This window comes from Trichosurus vulpecula, chromosome 2 (genome assembly GCF_011100635.1).
Source record: "Trichosurus vulpecula isolate mTriVul1 chromosome 2, mTriVul1.pri, whole genome shotgun sequence".
Lineage (NCBI taxonomy): Eukaryota > Metazoa > Chordata > Mammalia > Diprotodontia > Phalangeridae > Trichosurus > Trichosurus vulpecula.
Window position 1 is genome coordinate 30,272,241 of NC_050574.1, and position 20,073 is coordinate 30,292,313.

Sequence of the window (20,073 nt, forward strand, 5' to 3'; positions counted from 1 at the left end):
AATTATTATTTTTATTTAATTATTAATTTATTAATTGCAATTATTGTTGTTTAGTCATTTCAGTCATGTCCAACTCTTTGTGACCCCATTTGAAGTTTTCTTTGCAAAGATACTGAAGTGTTCTGTATGTTCTTCCCTAGCTCATTTTACAGATGAGGAAACTGAGGCAAACAGGGTAAGGTGACTTGTCCGGGGTAACATAGCTAGTAAATGTCTCAAGCCAAATTTGAACTCAAGAAGAAGAGTCTTCTGGACTCCATACCCAGAACTCTATGCACTGTGCCACCTAGTTGCCCACTTATCATTATTATTATGATGATTAAAAGGGACATCAGAAGCCACCCACTCTAATCCTCTAATTTTAAAGATGAGGAAACCGAGGTCCAAAGAATCCAAGTAATTTATCCATGGTCACAAAGGAAGCAAATATCCGAGGCAGGATCTGAATCCTGGTCCTTTGGCTCCAGAGCCCATGCCCTTTCTACTCTACCAGGCCACCATCCTGGGAAGGAGATGGGACTAAATAATTATGCAGGAAAATGTCCTGGAGTGTGAGCACCCTGAGAGTCAGCAGCACAATTGGAAAAGCAAGAATGGTGATTCAGCCTTAGATTACATCGACAAGTTTAGAATAAAGGAACTGCTGTGATGCCTGTCCCGTGGACACTGTCCTGGTCAACCCACATCTGGAGAATTATTGTGTTCATGGCCCCATTTTTAGGAAGTTCCTCAGTTATCTGGAGAGTTTTCTCAAGAGGGTGTCATAGATTCATAGATTCTAGGTTTGAAGGGCCTTCAGGGAGTCCCTCCTTTACAGATGAGAAAAACAGGGCCCAGAAAGATCAAATGGTTGATAATAGCAGCCAGCATTTATGTAGCATCTCCCAGGGGCCAGCACTTTTAAATATTATCTCACTAGCCCCAGAACATGTGAGTAGACCCCATGGCATCTGAACCCAGAGTCTCTTGACTCCAAAGCCCTTTCCATGGTACTGGGGCAGCCAGGGCTCCAGCTACGGCTATGAGGAGCTATGGAAGAGTGGCTTGGAGAGGCCCAAAGGTTGTCTCAAGTATTTAAAGGGATGTTAAGGAGAAAAGAAGTAAAGTCGCTCAGCTTGGCTCCTGTATCAGTAAGGCAATAAACACAACATCAACAATAATCATGAATATGCCTATGTAGTTCCATATTGCAAAGTATGGGAGACTCTCTCATAGAAGGCAGAAGTAAAACACTTATTCAGACACCAGATAACCATATCCCATAACCAAGCAATCTTCTCCTACGACCAGTAGGCCCACTTTATAATAACAGCAAGGAACTTAAAACACAATATCACAACATGGAGTCTCACCATCCCAAAATCTCTCTGACCCCCTGCTGGGGTGTTCCCAAAAACAAACTCACAGTACAGCTATCACAGTCTGCTCAGCTATCATAGGTCAACCTTCTTTACCTCAGCTCTAACTATCACAATGGCCATTAACAGCCATACCAGCTCTTTCAGCATTTCCTGTAGCACAACTTCCTTTCCCTCTCAGGAAGCTCCTCCCACCACATGTGACTTAGGCTTCCTGTGATGTAAGCAGATCACATGGCCTATCAATGGGTGAGAAAGATCTTCAAATCTAAATTGCTATTACAGCCCTAGATGGTAGAACCTGGAGCGATGGAGGGAAGACACAGAAAGGCAGATTTTAGTTCCATTTAAGAGGAAACACTTACCAATGAGAGCTATCCAACAGAAGGAAGACCAGAAGTAAGTGCAGACAAGCAGAGCAGCTTTGAAGGTTACTTGTTGAATTTCTTTTATGCCTAAAAGGAAATGTGCACTGTATGGAATAGAGATTCATAGTTTGTTGTACATCCAGAAGTGGCTGGAATCAGCTCGATCAGTACCAATTGCTAAATTTTCAGGGTAAGCACTCATGCCTAAAGAAATTGACAAGTATCACAAAGTAGGGCTTGCACATTATTTTCTTGAGTGTCTAGACTTAAGAAAATGACAAAGAAAGTGTTGATGATGCAGAATGAACTGAAAAGTGTGTTCTGTGTATATTTATTTTTTAAAGATCCATTTACCTGAGCCCCTGTGAACATTTTTCTTTCTTTTCTGTTCTACTTTGTATACAGAAAAATTTGTTTATTTGGTGTTTGTTAAGGTCAGAATTTTTGTTTAAAACATTATAAATAAACAAGCAAAAAAAAATGAACCACCAGTTCCCAAAGAGTTGATATACCTACTTGGTCCATAGCAGACACTGGCGAAGAGTCCCATTGAAGGAAAATGTCTCTTCTGGGCACGTTTCACAGATGGTGTTCTTTCTCTTTGTGCCTAAAAGAGAAAGTGACATGGGAGATTTGGTGCTGAGCACAGCAATAGGATCAAAGCAAAACATTGACTGCTAGAACAGTGTCCCTGGATTGGTTGTCCCTTCCCTGGAAGCTCTGTGTCAGAGCGAAGAGTTTTGGAAACAACTCTATGAAATACTCCTCAGGCCTGTGCAAGAAATGTATATTTTTTCATACATTTCATTTTTGCATCACCTACATTACCCAATATTTCCTTCCCTTTACTAGTAAATGTTTAACAATTAACTCTGGGAGAGAAAAAAGGAACACAAGGCATGTTTTATGGGTTTTTTTTAATGTTTAATGGATGTTATTAACATTTTCTCCATCACTTTCTTAAATCTAAGCAATTAATAAAGCAATAAATTAAGCCCTGATTTATACTGCTTCCACATTTCTGAAGTGCCAAAGCGCAAACTGAAAATTTAACAACCAGCTATTAGGAGAGTAGTTTAGGCTGACTCCAGCATATGCCTTATGGCCTTACCTTACCCAGAGAGCCGTCTCTTATAACATAGAATCTTTTAAAAAGGAGAAAACAGTTCAGCAAACTAATCAACCTATCAAGAAAAGTGAAATGTTATGTGTGGTGTTACATACCCATAGCCCCCCCCCCCCCACTTCTACAAAGAAAGTGGAGATGCAGGATAAAATATGGTTGGTTTGTTGCTATTCTTTGTCCTTGAAGAGAACAAAAATAACATCACTATGTTGGGGTCAAGGTACAGTGTGTCTGACTGTGACTGATCAGACAAGTACAAGCTCAGAAGGCTCTACCACAGTCCTTATGAACATCTGGAGAGGAGATGTCACTAAATTTGCTAATCTCATCTTTCTTTTGAGCTACTGAAATTCTGCTTCATTCCTGGAGCTCAGCTCTTTTGATGCAGGTGTGCCATGCTGGGAGGTCCTTTGCCAGTGTCTCCCATGTCACACAATCAATTCCAAAGTTCTTCATAGATACTTTGAGAGTGTCCTTGTATCATTTCTTCTGACCTCCGTGTGCGCTCTTGCCCTTTGTGAGTTTTCTAGAAAATAGTATTTTAGGCCAACTTGTGTTTGACATTTGAAGAACATGGCCAGCTCATTGGAGAGTTGGGTTCTCTGTAATAAAATTTGAATGCTTGGCAGTTTAGGTAGAGAAAGGACCTCAGTGTCTGATATCTTATCCTGCCAGGTGATCTTCAGAATCTTCCTAACATAATTCAAATGGAAGAGATTCAGTTTCCTGGTGTGACGCTAGTATACTGTCCAGGTTTCATAGGCATACAACATTGAGGTCAGCACAACGGCTCTGCAGACCTTCAGTTTGGTAATCAGTCTAATACCTCTTCTCTCCCACACTTTCCTTTGGAGCCTCCCAAACACTGAGTTGGCTCTGGCAATGTGGGAGTCAACCTCATTATCAATGTTTATGACCCTGGAAAGTGAACTACCAAGGTAAGTGAACTTATCCACAGCATTCAAAACTTCTCCATATTCTGTAACTTATGGTTTTACATATGGATGGTGTGGTGGTGGCTGATGGAGCACCTATGTTTTCTTGTTGTTAATTGTTAGGCCAAAATTAGTACAAACAGCAGAGAATCAGTCTATACTTAGTTGCATCTCAGCTTTGGAAGCTACACTGAGTGCAGAGTAATCTGCAAGCAGAAAATCATACACCAACTCTCCCTCCACTTTGGTCTTGGCTTGTAGCCTTTTCAAGTTGAATAATTTACCATCAGTGCAGCAACTGATATTCACGCTGTTTTCATCCTCATTGAAGTTTTCTGATAACGTTGCTGAAAATATCCTGCTAAAAAGCATGGGAGCAAGCATAAGGAATTGCTTCACTCCACTGGTGACTGGGAAAGCACAAGAGCACTGTCCAACATACAGAATTCAGACAAACATGCCATCATGGAACTAGCATACAATACTGATGAACTTCTCCAGGAAACCAAAAAGGGGGAAATGATAGCACCTATCTCCTCCGTCTGTTGTAAGGATCAAATGAAATAACATTTGTAAAGCACTTAGCACATTGTCTGACAATAATAAGTGCTATATAAATGCTTGTTTACTTATCATTTTAGTCATTTGAAAAAATATTAATTATACCTCTAACTCAGTACAATTTGCCAGAATTTGAACTCTTTGGGGATCACCTTTAAAAACCCAGGGACGTGGGGCAGCTAGGTGGTGTAGTTAGTAGAGCACTGGCTCTGGAATCAGGAGGACCTAAATTCAAATCTGGCACCAGACACTTGACAAACTTACTAGCTGTGTGACCTTGGGCAAGTTACTTAACCCCAATTGCCCTGCCCTTCCCCCTCCAAAAAAAACCCAGGGACACAGAAGAAACCAAGAAGAGGAGCTATGAAGAAATTACCAATCAGATGTGTGGTTAGAGGAGGAGTTTATGACCAAACAAGGGAGAGGGATGATCACAGAAGATAAAATGGACAATTTCAATTATATAAAATTTAAAAGATTTTATACAAACAAAACTAATGCAGCTAAAATTATAAAGGAAGCAGGTAACTGGGTAACAGAGGGCTGGAAATCTTTGCAGCAGGTTTCTCTGATGAAAGTCTCATCCCCAAGACATATACAGAACTGATTCAAATGTGTAAGACTAAGAGCCATTCTTCAAATAATAAATGGTCAAAGGATAGGAATAAGCAATTTTCAAAGGAAGAAATCCAAGCTATCAATAGCCATATTTTTAAATGTTCTAAATCTCTAATAATTAGAGAAATACAAATTATTAAGTAACTCTAAGGTTCCACCTCATACCTGTCAGATTGAGAAAGCTGACAAACAAGGAAAATGGTTAATAAGTACTGTTGGTGGAGCTGTGGATTGGTCTAAACAAAGCCTAGAAAAGTAGTTTGGAACTACATCTCTAAAGCTATTAACTCTGCATCCCTTTTGACTCCCTGATAACACTACTAGCTGAAAAAATTATGGTACATAAAGGTAAGGAAATACTATTGCACCATAAGAAATGATGAAATGGATGATTTCAGCGAAACATGGGAAAACTTGTATGAACTGATGTAGAGTGAAGTGAGCAGAACCAGGGAACAGCTTATATAGTAACAATAACATTGTGAAGACAAACAACTTAGAAACACTCCAGAACTCAGATCAATGGAATAACCAAGTACAATTCCAGAGGACCCATGTTTCAACATGCTACCCAGCTCCTGATGCAGAGGTGATGGACTCAAGGTGCTGATAGAGACATATATCCTCTTTGGAAATGGCCAGTTGTAACACCAATGCTATACCAATAGCAGCTGCTATGAATATGTAGACATATTTCCAGGGTAGAGTCACAAAATATACTAAACTCTCTTCCTCCAAGACAAAACCAAAATATTTATTCAGATACCAGAAAGCAAGATTTACCATAGTAACAAAAATGTTTGTACACATCACCAATCCAAGGAGCACTGATATCTTAAGTGTTCTTTAAGTTAGGCTTCCCCACAAACAAATTCCTCTAGGCAAAATCCTTCCCTCTCGCCGCTCATGCTAGCTTCTGTCCCTTAGCTCTGCCTCATTCCCACTTCCTTTTGGGCAAACTCCTCCCTCCATGGGCTCCATGTGACTCAGGCTGTATCACAGCTCCCAGCTGGGCTAGAGCTCAAAGCAGGTCACATAGCCCTATTGATGGATGGGGAAGATCTTCCTATTCAATTAACATTACACCAATGCACGAATATGCTGTTTGACTGCACATAAAATTTGCTATGAATTTTTTTGGTTTTGTTTTTGTTTTTTCTTTTCCAGTCAGAGAGGAAAGGTGAGAAGGAGAGAAGACAGGTATTTGTCGATTAAAAAAATATTCCATTTAAAAAGAACAAGCAAAGATTCAGTCACTTTGTGCCACCAAAGCACATTGGAAGAGGAAACCAGTGGGGAGTACTTGGTTCATTTTTCCCAGCTCTGCCTAATTCCACATTTGCTCCAGGATGTCTGAGGTCCATGTAGATAAGACAGGAGACCTGAAACCAGACTTCATGCTCATGGACTCATAAATTTTCTTCTGGAAGAGACCTCAGATGTCATTAGAGGTCATTATCATTCAATGCCTTCATTTTATGGATGAGGAAACTGAGGCCCAGAGAGGTTGTGTAACCTCAGGATCACACAGACAGTGAGGACAAAGCTGAGTTTGGGACCCAAGCCCTGTCACAGCAGATCCAACCCTCTTCCCATGGTACCACAGCTGCCTCCAGGCAGCAGCCTGAAGCAACAACAGTTCTGGATCCCAGGGTCGATGGATATGGAGCAGGCTCACCTCTAGACTTCACATACTGGCCGGGGGTGCAGACTTGGTGATGCACACACAACTCACAGTCGTCACCTTTCATGTCAGCACAGAAATAGCCTGGAGAGCAGTCACACACAGTGTTGGATGTAGATGAGCATTCCTTTATGGTCATGAAGCCAAATTCTGAAAGAAAGAACAAAGGGAAGGAGGAGACGTTACATCAGTCAACCAACATTTATTCAAGACCTACAAAGTTTTGGGCACGTGTTACAAAGAAAGGGAAAAGACAGTCTCTGCTCTCAAGGAGCTTGAGGAGAATGACAGCATGCAAACATGTATGTACAAACAAGAACCATACATGATAAACTGGAGATGGTCAAGAGAGGAAAGGCACAAGACCTAATGGGGAAGGGGATTGGCTTCCTGGAGAAGGAGGATTTCAGCTAGGATTTGAAGGAAGCCAGGGAAACGACGAGGTGGAGGTGAAGATGAAGTATCTGTTGGAATAACCCAGGTGTTAGGTAAAGAGGGTCTGCAGCAGGAGGATGTAGGGTCAGAGGAGAGAAGGGGCATAATCAGAAGATGCTGCAAAAGGTGAAATGGACAAGCCTTGTTCCTGGATTGGATATGGATGGTAAGAGAGAGTGAGGGGTCCAGGCGTAATGGGTAGGGCGAGTCCATGGTTCTGATGACAGCCCATTCCACAGGACCATGAGTGCTGACTGCATATTACCCACCTAGACTAGAATATCCTGAAGGGCAGCAGAAAAATCCCAGAGGCACCTAGTTTGACTGATTTATAAACAAGAATCCCTTCCATACCACTCCCAACTGATGGTCACCTAGCCTCTCATGAGAAAGGTCCAGTGAGGGAGCACCCAGCAGTAGTCCAGCCAGCTTTGGGCTCAGATGCTGCCCCAGATCCCTTGTGACTGAAGGAACCTGTATAAGTTGCTCTAAGCTGCTCTAAGAGTTTGAGATGCAGACAAGGCACCTACATGCTTTGATGAAAGGAATATTCTCCCCTAAGCAAATAAAATCACAGGCCTGGGGCCCCCACCATCCCCCTCTAAAAAAGAAAAAGAAGAAAATACAAAGCAGTGTGCTGAGGATGGGCTATAAAGACAAAGACAGAACTGTTCCTGCCTCTCAGAGACAACATTCTACCGGCACAGCATCATACATCACTTTTCTTTAGTGAAGACATAATGTCTTTTGCCTTTCTGCATATCCCTGGCACTTAGCACAGTGCCTGGCACATAGTAGGCACTTAATAAATGATTGTTTCCTCCCTCTGTCTCTTTCTTCTTTCCTTCCTTCTTTCCTCTTCCTCCTTCCCTCCTTCCTTCTTTCCTTCCTTCCTTCCTTCTCAGTACTTAGTCTAGTGCCTGGCGTACTATAGATCCTTAATAAATGCTTATTGACTGACTAACTTGGCCTTAATTTCCTGTACAGAAAGAAGCATTTGACCTAGATCATAGGATTTAAGACAAGAAAGAGCTCTGCGTACCCATAAGTCCAACCTCTATCTTTTACAAGTAAGAACACTGAGGCCCAGGGAAGTAACTTGCCCACAGTCATGGAAGCAGAAAAAGACCAAAGTAAGATAAGCTCCAAATCCCCTCTCAGTTTATAAATCCCACAGTCCTACAAATCCTACCTTCTTAGGGAAGTAGAGTCAAGGGATCCCTGGCTGAGTGTGTGTGCTGTTTTGATTAGTTGGTATCCTTCATTAATGATATCACTATGCTGGAGTCAAGTTTCAGTGTGTACGACTGTGACTAGTCAAGCCAATGTGAGCTCAGAATACTCTACCACAGGTCGGGCACAAATAGCCAGTGTGAACGTTTGGGGTGGATTCTGTAAATCTGTTTATCCTGCATTTCCTTTGAGCTGTTTCAATTCTGCTTTGCTCATAGAGGACAGCACCTTCTCTGCTGTGGGAATGCCATGCTGAGCAGTCCTATGCCAGTGTCTCCCATGTCACACAATCAATTCCAAAGTTCTTGAGAGACCTTGAGAGTGTCCTTATATAGCTTCTTCTGACCTCCATGTGAATGCTTGCTTTGTGTGAGTGGCATTTGAACAACAGGCCCATCAGAGTTGTGTTCTCTGAAGCAGAGTTGGAATGCTTCGCGGTTTAGTTCAAGAAAGGACCTCATTGTCTGGTACCTTATCTTGCCTGGGGATCTTCAGAATCTTCCTAAGAATTCAAATGGAAGTGATTCAGTTTCCTGGTGTGGCTCTGATAGACTGTCCAGGTCTCATGGGCATATAACAATGAGGTCAGCACCACAGCTCTGTAGACCTTCAGTTTCGTAGTCAGTCACATACCTCTTCTCTCCCTCACTTTCCTTTAGAGCCTCCCAGACACTGAGCTAGCTCTGGCAATATGTGCATCAGCCTCATCATCAATGTGTACATCTCTGGAAAGTACACTACCAAGGTAAGTGAACTTATCCACGACATTCAAGACTTCTCCATTTGCTGTAAATGATGGTTCTATGTATGGATGGTGTGGTGGTGGCTGATGGAGAACCTGTGTTTTCTTGGTGTTAATTAGTAAGCCAAAACGAGCACAACCAGCAGAGAAGTGATCCATACTTTGTTGCATCTCAGCTTCAAAGGCTGCACTCAGTGCACAATCATCTGCAAACAGAAAATCATGCACCAACACTCCCTCTGCTTTGGTCTTGCCTTATAGCCTTTTAAAGTTGAAGACTTTATCATCACTGTGGTAGCTGACCTTGATGCCATGTTCATCCTCACTGCGAGCATTTGATAACATTGCTGAAAACATGATGCTGAAAAGCATGGGAGCAAATACACTCCTGTTTCATTCCATTGGTGACCGGGAAAGCACAAGAGCACTGTTGATCATCTAGAACCTGGGCAAGCATGCCTTATTGAAATTTATGTTCAATGCTGATGAACTTCTCCAAGCAACCAAATTTTGACATAATTTTCCATAAGCTGTCATGACTATCAGTACCAAAGGCCTTGGTCAGATCTACAAATGTTGTGTACAGACCTTTGTTATGCTCCTTGCATTTCTCCTGGAGTTGTCTGGCAGCAAACACCACATCCACAATTCCTCAGCCCTATCTGAAGCCAAACTGGCTTTATGGTCAAGTTCCAGATCAGCATCTCAAGGAGTACTCTAGCAAGGATTTTGCCAGTAATGACTAAGAGAGAGACCCTCTCCCCCCTGTGATTGTCACAGGGCAAACTTCTTCCCTTACCTTTATAGAGATGATCAATGGAGGCATCCTTGAACTCCTGGGGGATAACCTCCTCTTGCCACATAACCTATGAAAGCCTTTACAACCTTTATAACCTCTCATAACCATGAAAATTTCATGCCTTTAAGTGAATAAGAACCTACTTTTTAAATATCTTAAGAAATGGCAACATCAGCAGTCATCCACAATCTAGTATGAATTAATTTCTTGGCATAATTCCTCCCTGGCAGGCAACTGAGGTCAGGGGAATCATCAGGAGAGAGCAGAAGGATAGAAAGGTAATTGGAAATGCTGGAGCATGGCTGGGGAGGATGAGCCTAGCTGGAGGTTACAAGGAGAGGTTTGGGGCAGTGTAACAACAATCTGCTAGCAGCTGTTGTGGGGTGGAAAACCAACACAAGCCCAACAATAAGGACGCTGCCAGCACAGGGTCTTTTAATCTGCTTTACTAAGGAAAGTAACGTTAGGGAGTTAACAATTTTACTTTAATCCAACATATACATATAAACTCACTTAGTTCAGGAGGAAAAGCCAGCACCCTGAACTCCAGAGCAAGTACAAACAAATTACATACACACACAATATATACAGACCAAATCACAATTCGTAGTTACCAGGAAGGCATCAACATCTGGGTTCACAAGCCAGGAGGCTCTTAATGGCTGTGCAGAGTCCCACGCCACTCTTCCAGTGGCTGAGAGCTCCAAGGGAGAATGCCAACTTCTGGGTTTATATATCTTGTTCAGGGTCAAAGGTGAGTCATACATGCAACTCGCCCATGTGACCTAAAAGCATCACAAATGTGCATTTCAAACCCACGTGGTCTAGGCTTTCCCTTGAGGCAAGGATTTAAAGAAGAAAAGGCAGGACTCATCAAGGGCACTTGATTAAATAAGTGCTAAAAGAGAAAACAGCAAAAAGGCCCCACCTTAATTAATATTACAGGCAGTCAGGAGGAAACACCAAGTCAGGAGACCACCCTCCTACTCCTATGGCTAGGAGTCAGGAAGGTATAGATGGGCACATTTAAGGAGCTGATAGTGAAGAGGTCAGGGAAATATATGCTTTTAGGGGTGCTCAACACCCCAAAATACCAACATGCCGGGTCCCACTCGAAAGAATTCAACTCAAGCCTTCTCACAGGCAAAGAGAAACCAAGTTTATTACAGATTCGCCATATTAGGCTGTCTACATTGTTACATTGCTGGTGGGGTTGTGAGATGATCCAGCCATTTTGGAGAGTAATTGGGAACTATGCCCAAAGGGCCATAAAAATGTTGATACCCTTTGACCCAGCAATACCACTTCTAGGGTTGTATCCCAAAGAAATCACACAAGCGGGAAAAGGACCCATATGTACAAAAATATTTATAGCGGCTCTTTTTGTGGTATTCAAGAATTGGAAATCAAAGGGATGCCCATCAACTGGGGAATGGCTGAACAAGCTGTGGTATATGAATGGAATACTATTGTGCCATAAGAAATGGGGATGATACGGACTTCATAACAACCTGGAAAAACCTACACGACATAATGCTGAGTGAGCGGAGCAGAGCCAGGAGAACATTGTATGCAACCACAGATATATGGATTCTGTGAGGACCAACCCTGACAGACTTCGCTCTTCTCAGCAACACAAGGTACAAAGACAACTCCAAAGGACTCACGATGGAGAATACTATCTACATCCAGAGAAAGAACTATGAAGTTTGAATGCAGATTGAGGCACACTTCATGCTCACCTTTTTTTCTTCTCTTTTGTTTTTGTTTTTGGGTTGGTTTTTTTTTTTTTGGTTCTGTTTCTTCTTTCTCATGATTCATTCCATTGGTCATAATTCTTCTCCACAACTTGACTAGTGTTTAAATTAATTCAATGCGAAGTCATTCATGGTAGTCATATGAGATTACATGCCGTCTTGGGGAGGGAGTGGGGAGGGAGGGGAGAAAATCTGGAACTCAAAATTATGTAGAACCGTGTGTTGTAAACTAAAAATTAAAAAAACAAAAAAAAGAAATCTCACCCTTTGTGATGCTTGTTTTCACAAGCGGGCCAGATTCCATCTGAGGTAGATGGAATCTGAGCACCTTCATGGAGGCAAGATGAAACTTATATACACCAAGATTGTAGGAGGGATCTAGGGTGGTCCTGGGGTGATGGGAGGAGGGGTTTAGGGAAGATCTTGAGGAAGTATATAAGGAGGAGCTTGATGGGACTGGAATGAGGTCAGACTCCAGGAACCAAGAGAATGGATTAAGGGTAGGAAGTAGCTGAAGGCTACCTGGAGATAACAGAAAATGTAGGGCTAGGCTTGTTTAAGAGCAACAGAATTGGGCATAGACACTTTGACAAGATCAAGGGTGGAAACTAGGCAGACAATGCAGGGCTAGGCTAGGTTAACAGAAACCTAGCCTAGAGGTTTGGGCCTAGCAATAATGAAAGGCTTATGGCCTCAGGCAAACACCTCATCTAGCGGGAAGATTCAAGGGGAGTTCAAGAGGGCACTCACAGTCTAAACCTCATCATTAGGGCCCTAGGGACTAACTCAGTGTCTTTTTCAATTTTCTGAGGACCAGCTCTTCTGATAGACCCCTTCAGAATCCTCAACATTTTAAGTTCTCTGTTATGAGGTTCCTTCCAGCTTGGATAGTCTGTGTCCTAGGGTCTTGTGAAAGTGTGAATAAATGATCCTGTGTTTCCCATGCCCTCGAACCTTAGGAACTAGCCCAAGCCCCTCATGTTATAGATAGACAAACTGAGGTCCAAAGAATGGACATGATTGTCCAAGGTCAGACAAGGACAAGCCCAGAATGGAGCCCAGGTCTCCCACCTGCCAGCACAGTGTTCTCACTGCCTCTCTTCCTAACCTGATCCACCTCCCACTCTCTGGGTTGCCGACTTCCCCCCTACCCCATCTTGTCTGCATAGGTCCAATACTACTGACTTTCTCTGGCCCCAGCTCCCCCCTTCCCAGAGAACTAGAGGACTCAGGTCAGAGCCCAGGAGAGGGCAGGCTTTGGGTTAGAGCCAGGATCCTAGGTGACCCCAAGGCCCCTGAAGAGTTTCTTACCAGGGTCACAGACTTTACACTGGAGACACTCCTTCAAGCCACTCTGGTGTGCTGTGTAGGTCCCAGGATCGCAAGCCACACATGTGGTACCTGTCATTATAGTGCATGTCTCATGAACCCTGTAACCTAACGGTATCAAAGAGTCAGCATCAAGAAGAAGGCACAGGACACCTCCCTGCAGAAGCCACTCCCCTCCAGCCCCACTCTCCCCCCAGTATCACCCTGACACCACCATATGACACACTAGACCAGACCCAGGAGGCTACCAAGGCCACCTATGAAATGAGTTGTTTACTATAAAAATTATGATGGTACACATCCATACCCAACAGAACCTTAGAACCCAGAGTATCCAAACTGAAAGGGACCTCAGGACAAGCACTTAGAATGTCAGAATTAAAAAGAATTCTAGGGCATAGAATGTCAGAGATAGGAGGGACTTCAGAACAGGATTCAGAGTTGGAAGGGCAGTCCTAGAAAACAGAATATTAGAGGTGGGAGGGCTGTTAGAACAGAGAATGTCAGAGGTAGGGAGGATCTCAGAAAATAGACTGTCAGAGTGGGGATAAACCTTAATGTCAGAGCTGGTAGAGTCCTTAGAACCTAGAATGTCAGATCTAGGAGGGACCTCAGAATATAAATGTGGCAGCTAGGAGGGACCTCACTAAGAATCAGTCAGGAAGACAACTTCAGAACCCAGATGGTTAGAAGTCACCCAGTCCTATGCCCTTGTTTTATAGATGTGGAAGCTAAATGACTAGCCAAGGTCACATAGGCAGTGAGGGGGAGATCCAGGAGTCAAGCTGGTCCTTAATATTCCACCACACTCTGACATGCAGTAAATTTAGGCCAAGTCAGGGCTGGAATCTGAGACCCCATATAGGCTGGCTTCCATGGTCACTGCCATGGCGGAACAGGGAAAACACAAGGTGGGAGAGGGTGGGTTAATGGAGACTGAAGGTGGAGGTACAAGAGACAAATTAAAGTTTGTTTGCTTTAGAGTTTATCCAGAATGACATTCCTGAGGTCTCAGCAGACAATGAAATAAAACAGAAACTTATTAAGCAGTCCCCATCAGCAAGGCTTAATCTGATCAGCTAGATGGCACAGTGGATAGAGTGCCCAGCCTGTAATCAGGAGGACCTGAGTTCTAATCTGGCCTCAGACACTTAGCCATGTGACCCTGGACAAGTCACTTAACCCTATTTGCCTCAGTTTCCTCATCTGTTAAAATAACCTGGAAAAGAAAGTGGCAAAGCCCTTGAGTGCCTTTGCCATATACCCCAGATGGATACATGAAGAGTCAGACAGTGAACTACAACAAATCTTCGGGGCACCAGATTGGCTTGGGGATAAAAAGATAAAAAAAAAAAACCCAAAACTGTCTCTGCCTCTGAGGAGATTACATTCTAGCAGGGGGATGTAAAATGCAAAAAGGTAAATAAATACAAATTCATGCTAAATACGTAGAGTGATCTGGGGTGGGGAGAGGGGGGAGGAGATAAAGACAGAGACAAGGAGAGACCGAAAGAGAGAGAGGGAGTGTGAAGAGACCGAGAGAGAGAAAATCAAATGAATTCTGAGTGCAAAATGAAGTATGATTTTTTTTCATTTTCTTTTTGTTGCTTTTCTTTACAACATGAATAATACAGAAATATCTTTTGTGTGACTTCACATGTGTAATTGATATCATATTGTGTCCCTTCTCAATGGGTGGAGGAGGCGCTGAGGGAGGAAGAGAATTTGGAACTCAAATTTTTTTTTAATTAATGTTAAAAATAAATACTATTTTTTAAAAGAGAGAGAATCAGAAAAGATCTTTTGGAGAGGTGACATCTGTCTGTTGGAGGCATTCAGGAGTTCCACAGGGCTGAGGTAAGGAGGGGATTCCAAACATAAGGGCCCCCTCTTAATGCAGATAAATGCAGAGATGAAGGCATGGCATGCAGGCTCCAAGGGCGAGGAACAGGGAATTATGATGAGTTCAATGGAATCAGGGATCTAGGCAAAGGTGCCCAGTCTCTCCAGCATCAGCATTTGCTGAATAAGTGTTCTGTGTCCCACTTGGCTCTGAACTCCACAGAGAAGGCACAGGAAATCAGAGATGTGCCCTGTTCTCCCTTCTCCCTCTTTTACCTCAATGATCACCTGGGTGTCCTCCTTCCAGGCCAGACAGTCCTGCCTAAAACCCTTCATAGCCTGAAACCACAACTTAATTCTAGACTCTGCATGAAAGAGGCATTCCATAAAATCCTGCTGTCTGAATAAATTCATCCAGTCTATCAATAAGAATAGTTGCCTTATAAGGTAGTAAGTATCCCATTCCCTAAAGTATTCAAGAAGAGATTCTTATCTTGGGGAAAAGATCAGGCTAGATGCCCCTCCATCATTCCACTAATCTATGAGACAGACTCTATGGTCCCTCTAAGCTCTGAGATGCCTCCACGATCCCTCTAAGCTCTGAGATGCCCTCCATGGTCCCTTTAAGCTCTGAGATTCTATGGTTCTGGAATTCAAATGGATACATGAAGAAAGAAAGAGAGTCTGGAACAGGCAGACATTTACCAGAGGAAAAGAGTGATTTGTCCTAAAGAAAGAAACTCTCTGACTTACCTGCATGGCAGATGGGGCAGCACTGCCCATCTACCTCATACTCTCCCACCATACATTCCAGCGCCTCCTTGTAAGGGATGAGCCGAGTCATAATAATGCTGAGCATCTTGGGAAGTGAAAGAAGGAGGCAATGAGTGTGAGGAAAAGAGCGTGGTCACAGGTGCAAGAAAAACTGGGTTCTAATCTTGACCTTGTCACTCGCTGTGTAGATGACCTTAGGCTAGGCCACTTACCCTCTTGGGGCCTCAGTTTCCTCATCTATAAAGTGAGGGAGTTGAGAGACAGCACAGTGTGCTGGAGAAAGCCCAGGACCAGGAGCCAGAAGATCTGAGTTAGAATCCTGCCTCAGGCACTTACTTACTGTGCTGCCCTGCACAAGTCATCTGTAAAATGAGGAGACTGGACTTGAAGGCCTCAAGGATCCCTTCCAGCTCTAGACCTGGGATCCTGGGATTTAATCTCTAGGAGAAGGAGTCTGACCAGTCTGTGACTTTAAAAAGCTCAAACCTGAGAAGGCTGGGGGCCAAGAGGTGGAGGTGTAGGGGAGAGGGGCATGGATGCAGATAATTAATCATGACTAATTCACACTTAACATAGCACTTTAAAGGTTCCCAGAGAACGTGACAGACCCAACAGCTCTGTGAAGTAGGTGCTATTACTGTACCCATTTTACAGGTAGGGAAACCAAGGCTGGAAGGTTAACCCAGTAAATGTGGGAGGCAGGATTCAAATTCAGGTCTTCCTGACTCCATCCACTCTGCCCTTGTCCAAGGGATGCTGCAGGATTGTCTCCCACAAGGCTGATCAGAGCCTGAGAGGCCATGGAGAGGGTACAAGGGTACAGGGGAAAGCCCTGCCAGAGGGCTCTGAGGGGAATTATAGCTATACATAGTCCACCTAAAACTGATAACAGGTGTTTGAGGGAAAGGGGGGTGGGGTGTCTGAGGGCAGCAATGAAGATGAAAGAGATGAAGTGCTTAAAGGCACAGTGCTTGGCACGTACTAGGGAGTTAATGAGTGCTTGTTTCCTTCTTTTATTTTATGCATTTAAAAACTGGGTTTGGCAAGCAGTGATAGACCTCATGGAACCACCAAAGGAGTCCATGCCTGTCCCTCCTCAAAAAGACATTTAAGACCCCTTAATTTCTAATCTGCCCCCTTTACTTTGGGGATAAGAAAGCTCATTCTCAGAGGTAAGAAAAAGCCAACAAGCATTTATTAAGCACCTACTGTGTTTCAGTTGGGCAGCTAAGTGACGCAGTACATAGAGGGCCAGTCCTGGAGTCTAGAAAACTTGAGTTCAAAGACGGTCTCAGATACTTCCTAACTGTATGTCCTTGGGCAAGTCACTTAACCCCGTTTGCCTCAGTTTCCTGGTCTATAACATGAGCTGGAGAATGAAATGGCAAACCACTCCAGACTGTTTGCCAAGAAAACCCAAATGGGGTCACAGAGAGTTGGACACTCCTGAAAATGACTGAACAACAACAAAAACGCCAGGCATTCAGGCATTGGAATGAGGCCTGGGGACAGAAAGAAAGGCAAAGATGGTTCCTGCTCTCAGAGGGCTCACACTCTAAGTGGGGGAGGAGGGAGGTAAGGTGACCTGTCCAAGGTCCTGCAGAGAAGAAGCAACAGAGACAGACTTCTCCATCTGGGGCCTCTGCCTGCCAAACCACTGCTCTTCCTGCTACCCTGGTTCTGTTTCTGAGAACCTCAGTGCTGTCAGTCAAGGCCTGGAAGCATCACCTGCTGCCTCTGGTTCCCTGTAGCCGACAAGTACAGGGCAGTGGGAAGGGAAAGCCAAGAGGACCAAGGCTAGCAGGGGCAGTTCAGACAAGCTGGGGCCTGAATCAGAGTCAGCCCCTCTTCCTCCACAATCCAAAGGGAGCAGACCCCAAAGGGGGCTTTCCTCATGGGTTATAGCATCCTAGCTCTAGAATTACAAGAAACCTCTGAGATCCCCTAGTACACCTCTCCTATTTTACGAATGGGGACATCGAGGCCAGGGAAGTGAAGTGATTATTCCACTGTCACACAGAGAGTAAGGGCTGGAAGGGGAATCTGAACCCAGGGTTCTGTATACTGTGCCACCTTCAACAGACCAGAACTCAGAGCCTGGGTTTGGCTTCTTGGTACAGGAAGGAAAAAGTGCCCACCTCCAAAACAGCTTCAAAACACACATTACAGAAACAGAGGGAAAAAAGGAAAAACTACATTTCCCAGTTTACATATTTTTTTTAAGTAAACAGTTGTCTCCAGGACACATACACATAACTGGCTTTATTACTGAATTTTTCATTGACCTTTCTCTTAGAAGAATATACATTTTTCTGATACGACTGAGGGGCCTCCAAAATTGGACAGCTCTCAGGCCCTCAGCATGGCCTAATCCAAATGGGTGAGACAAAGAATAGGCACTGACTAGGGGGCCAGGGGGCTAAGGGGCCAGAACCCAGCCTGTGAATCAGAGAACACAGACGAAGGAGGCTGTCCTTGTGGCCCAAGGATCTGTTTAATCCGATATCTAACTTTCATATGTTCAAATATAGAATAAATACTAATGACCTTGTTTATTTTTACATCACCTTCATTTCCCATTATATTCCTCTTCCTCTATCTCTCTCTCTTGCTCTCTCATTCTCTCTCTCTGTCTCTGTCTCTCTTCTCTCTTTCTATACATACACACACACACACACACACACACACACACACACAGACATACATGTAGCAATGTGTCCCAAGATTTAACCCACGGTCTTCCTGAATTTGAGCCTGGCTTTCTGCCCAGCAGGCTGCTTCTCTGGAAGATGTTGGGTGCCAGATAAACAGGCATCCAACAGTGTGACCCTGGACAAACATGCAACTCCTCAGTGCCCTTGGCAGCTCTCTAAGGTTCTAGATTGTAGAGAAGGTGCTAACCTGCATCAGTAGAAGGACTTCCCTCTTCTGGGAGAGTCCCCTGCATTGCTGAACTCTCAAGTCCAGTCCCAATCCCTATGTCCAGTTTTTAGTTTATCTTCACTTCCACATTCATCCCTTTCTGTTTCTGTACCTAATCACCCAGACCTTAGAACAAACTAAAAAGGAAAGGGGATGAGAAAGGGGGAGGGAGAGATAATGCAGAAGCAGAAGATGGCTGGGGGGTTGTAAGAGACAATCACCCCTTGGATCCACATTCTGTCTCCTCTGCTTTTACTGCCTGAGGGACCTCAAACAATTTACTTAGCTTTTCTGTAAAATGCTAAGTGGTTCAGTGGATACAGCACCAGGCCAGAATGAGGAAGACCAGAGTTCAAATCCAGCCTCAGACACCTAATCAGCTGTGTGACCCTGGGCAAGTCACTTCACCCTGTTTGCTTCAGTTTCCTCATCTGTAAAATGAACTGGAGAAATGGCAAAACCCTCTAGTATCTTTGCCAAGAAAACCCCAAATGAGGATTGGAAAATGACTTACCAACAGCTGCAGGAAGTGGTTGGCCTCCATAGCCTCAGAGATCCCTTCCTATTCTCTCCCTAGCACACAGTATCTAACTCTCCTTAGCTAGGTTTCTAATTTCTCCACCTCCCCTCTAGTCTTCTCCCGCTCTGACCATCACTGAATTCAAGAGGAAGGAACCTGGACTTTGGATCCTTTTGTGTCCCATCTAGGGGCATGGAGAGGGTGGGAGGGGACTGGGGGAGGAAGGAACAAGGGAAGGCAGCACTGGGGGTCAGGGAAGTAGGTAAAGGGGAATGGAAAGGAAAGACTGGGTGAGGGGATGAGGAGGAGGGAACTGGGAAGAGAGTCAGAATGGGAATTAGGGAGGAAAACAGAGAGGGAGAAAAAACCGGCTCGATCTCTTCCTCTGAATCCTCCTCTCTGACTCTAGAGTCAAGGCTGTGCAGCCCCTCCCCCCTCCCCTTTGGTGTGAAATCGGGGCACAGGGGGGAGGAGGGGGAAGAGAAGGGTAGGGGGTCAGAGGGCAGGCAGTTCCTGTCCAGTTGTCCCCAGACCTGGATTCTTACCATCAAGTAGCCTCTGATTACCATCACTACGCATCTCACTGGCCGTCCGGAGCTCCAGAAAACACCTCTGATCCTGTTTGGTTCTTTGACCAATGTCTTCGAAGAGAGTAAAAGTGAAACCAAAAACTGTGGAAATATATGGGTGGGAAGAGTACTCTTAGGAATAAATAGTCCTGTCTTTGGGTGGAGTGAGCACAGGGATTGGGAGAAGATTTGGAACTCAAAATCTTTTGGAACTGAATGTTGAAAAGTGAAAACAAATAAATACATTTTTTTTTATGAACAGCCCTGCTCAGCCCAGGTCATGGCCATAACTGACAAATGTGTACACAATAAGAATGAATTTGTAAAGGAGAAACAAGCTGGTGACAATCAGAAACTTCAAAATATGCCCCACTTCTTTAGCCCAGCGGGCAGGATATGCATAAGGGAAGCAAGGTGGTGCAACAGACAAGAGTGCCGGGAGTCAGGAAGACCTGAGTTCAAATTCAGCCTCAGACACTCACTAGCTGTGTGATCCTGGGC

At 44.0% G+C, this 20,073-nt stretch overlaps 1 protein-coding gene across 7 annotated transcripts in view; it reads right to left on the bottom strand.

Moving 5' to 3' along the window:
• LOC118839085 (tumor necrosis factor receptor superfamily member 14-like) overlaps nt 1-19,636 on the bottom strand; it is a 37,900-nt gene extending 18,264 nt beyond the window's left edge. For 2 of the 7 annotated variants that reach the window (XM_036746512.1, XM_036746511.1), the window contains exons 1-6: nt 18,998-19,143; nt 15,541-15,646; nt 12,928-13,053; nt 6,645-6,800; nt 2,243-2,333; nt 1,724-1,813 (exon numbers count right to left, since the gene is read on the bottom strand). In XM_036746512.1, coding sequence (XP_036602407.1) covers nt 1,724-1,813; nt 2,243-2,333; nt 6,645-6,800; nt 12,928-13,053; nt 15,541-15,646; nt 18,998-19,027 — 599 coding nt within the window. In that variant the 5' untranslated portion in view covers nt 19,028-19,143. Of the gene's footprint in view, nt 1-1,723; nt 1,831-2,242; nt 2,334-6,644; nt 6,801-12,927; nt 13,054-15,540; nt 15,647-18,997; nt 19,144-19,548 lie in introns of those variants that run through there. The other 5 variants (XM_036746510.1, XM_036746507.1, XM_036746513.1 and 2 more) reach the window with 4 other exon arrangements.
• Between the last annotated feature and the right edge of the window lie 437 nt (nt 19,637-20,073).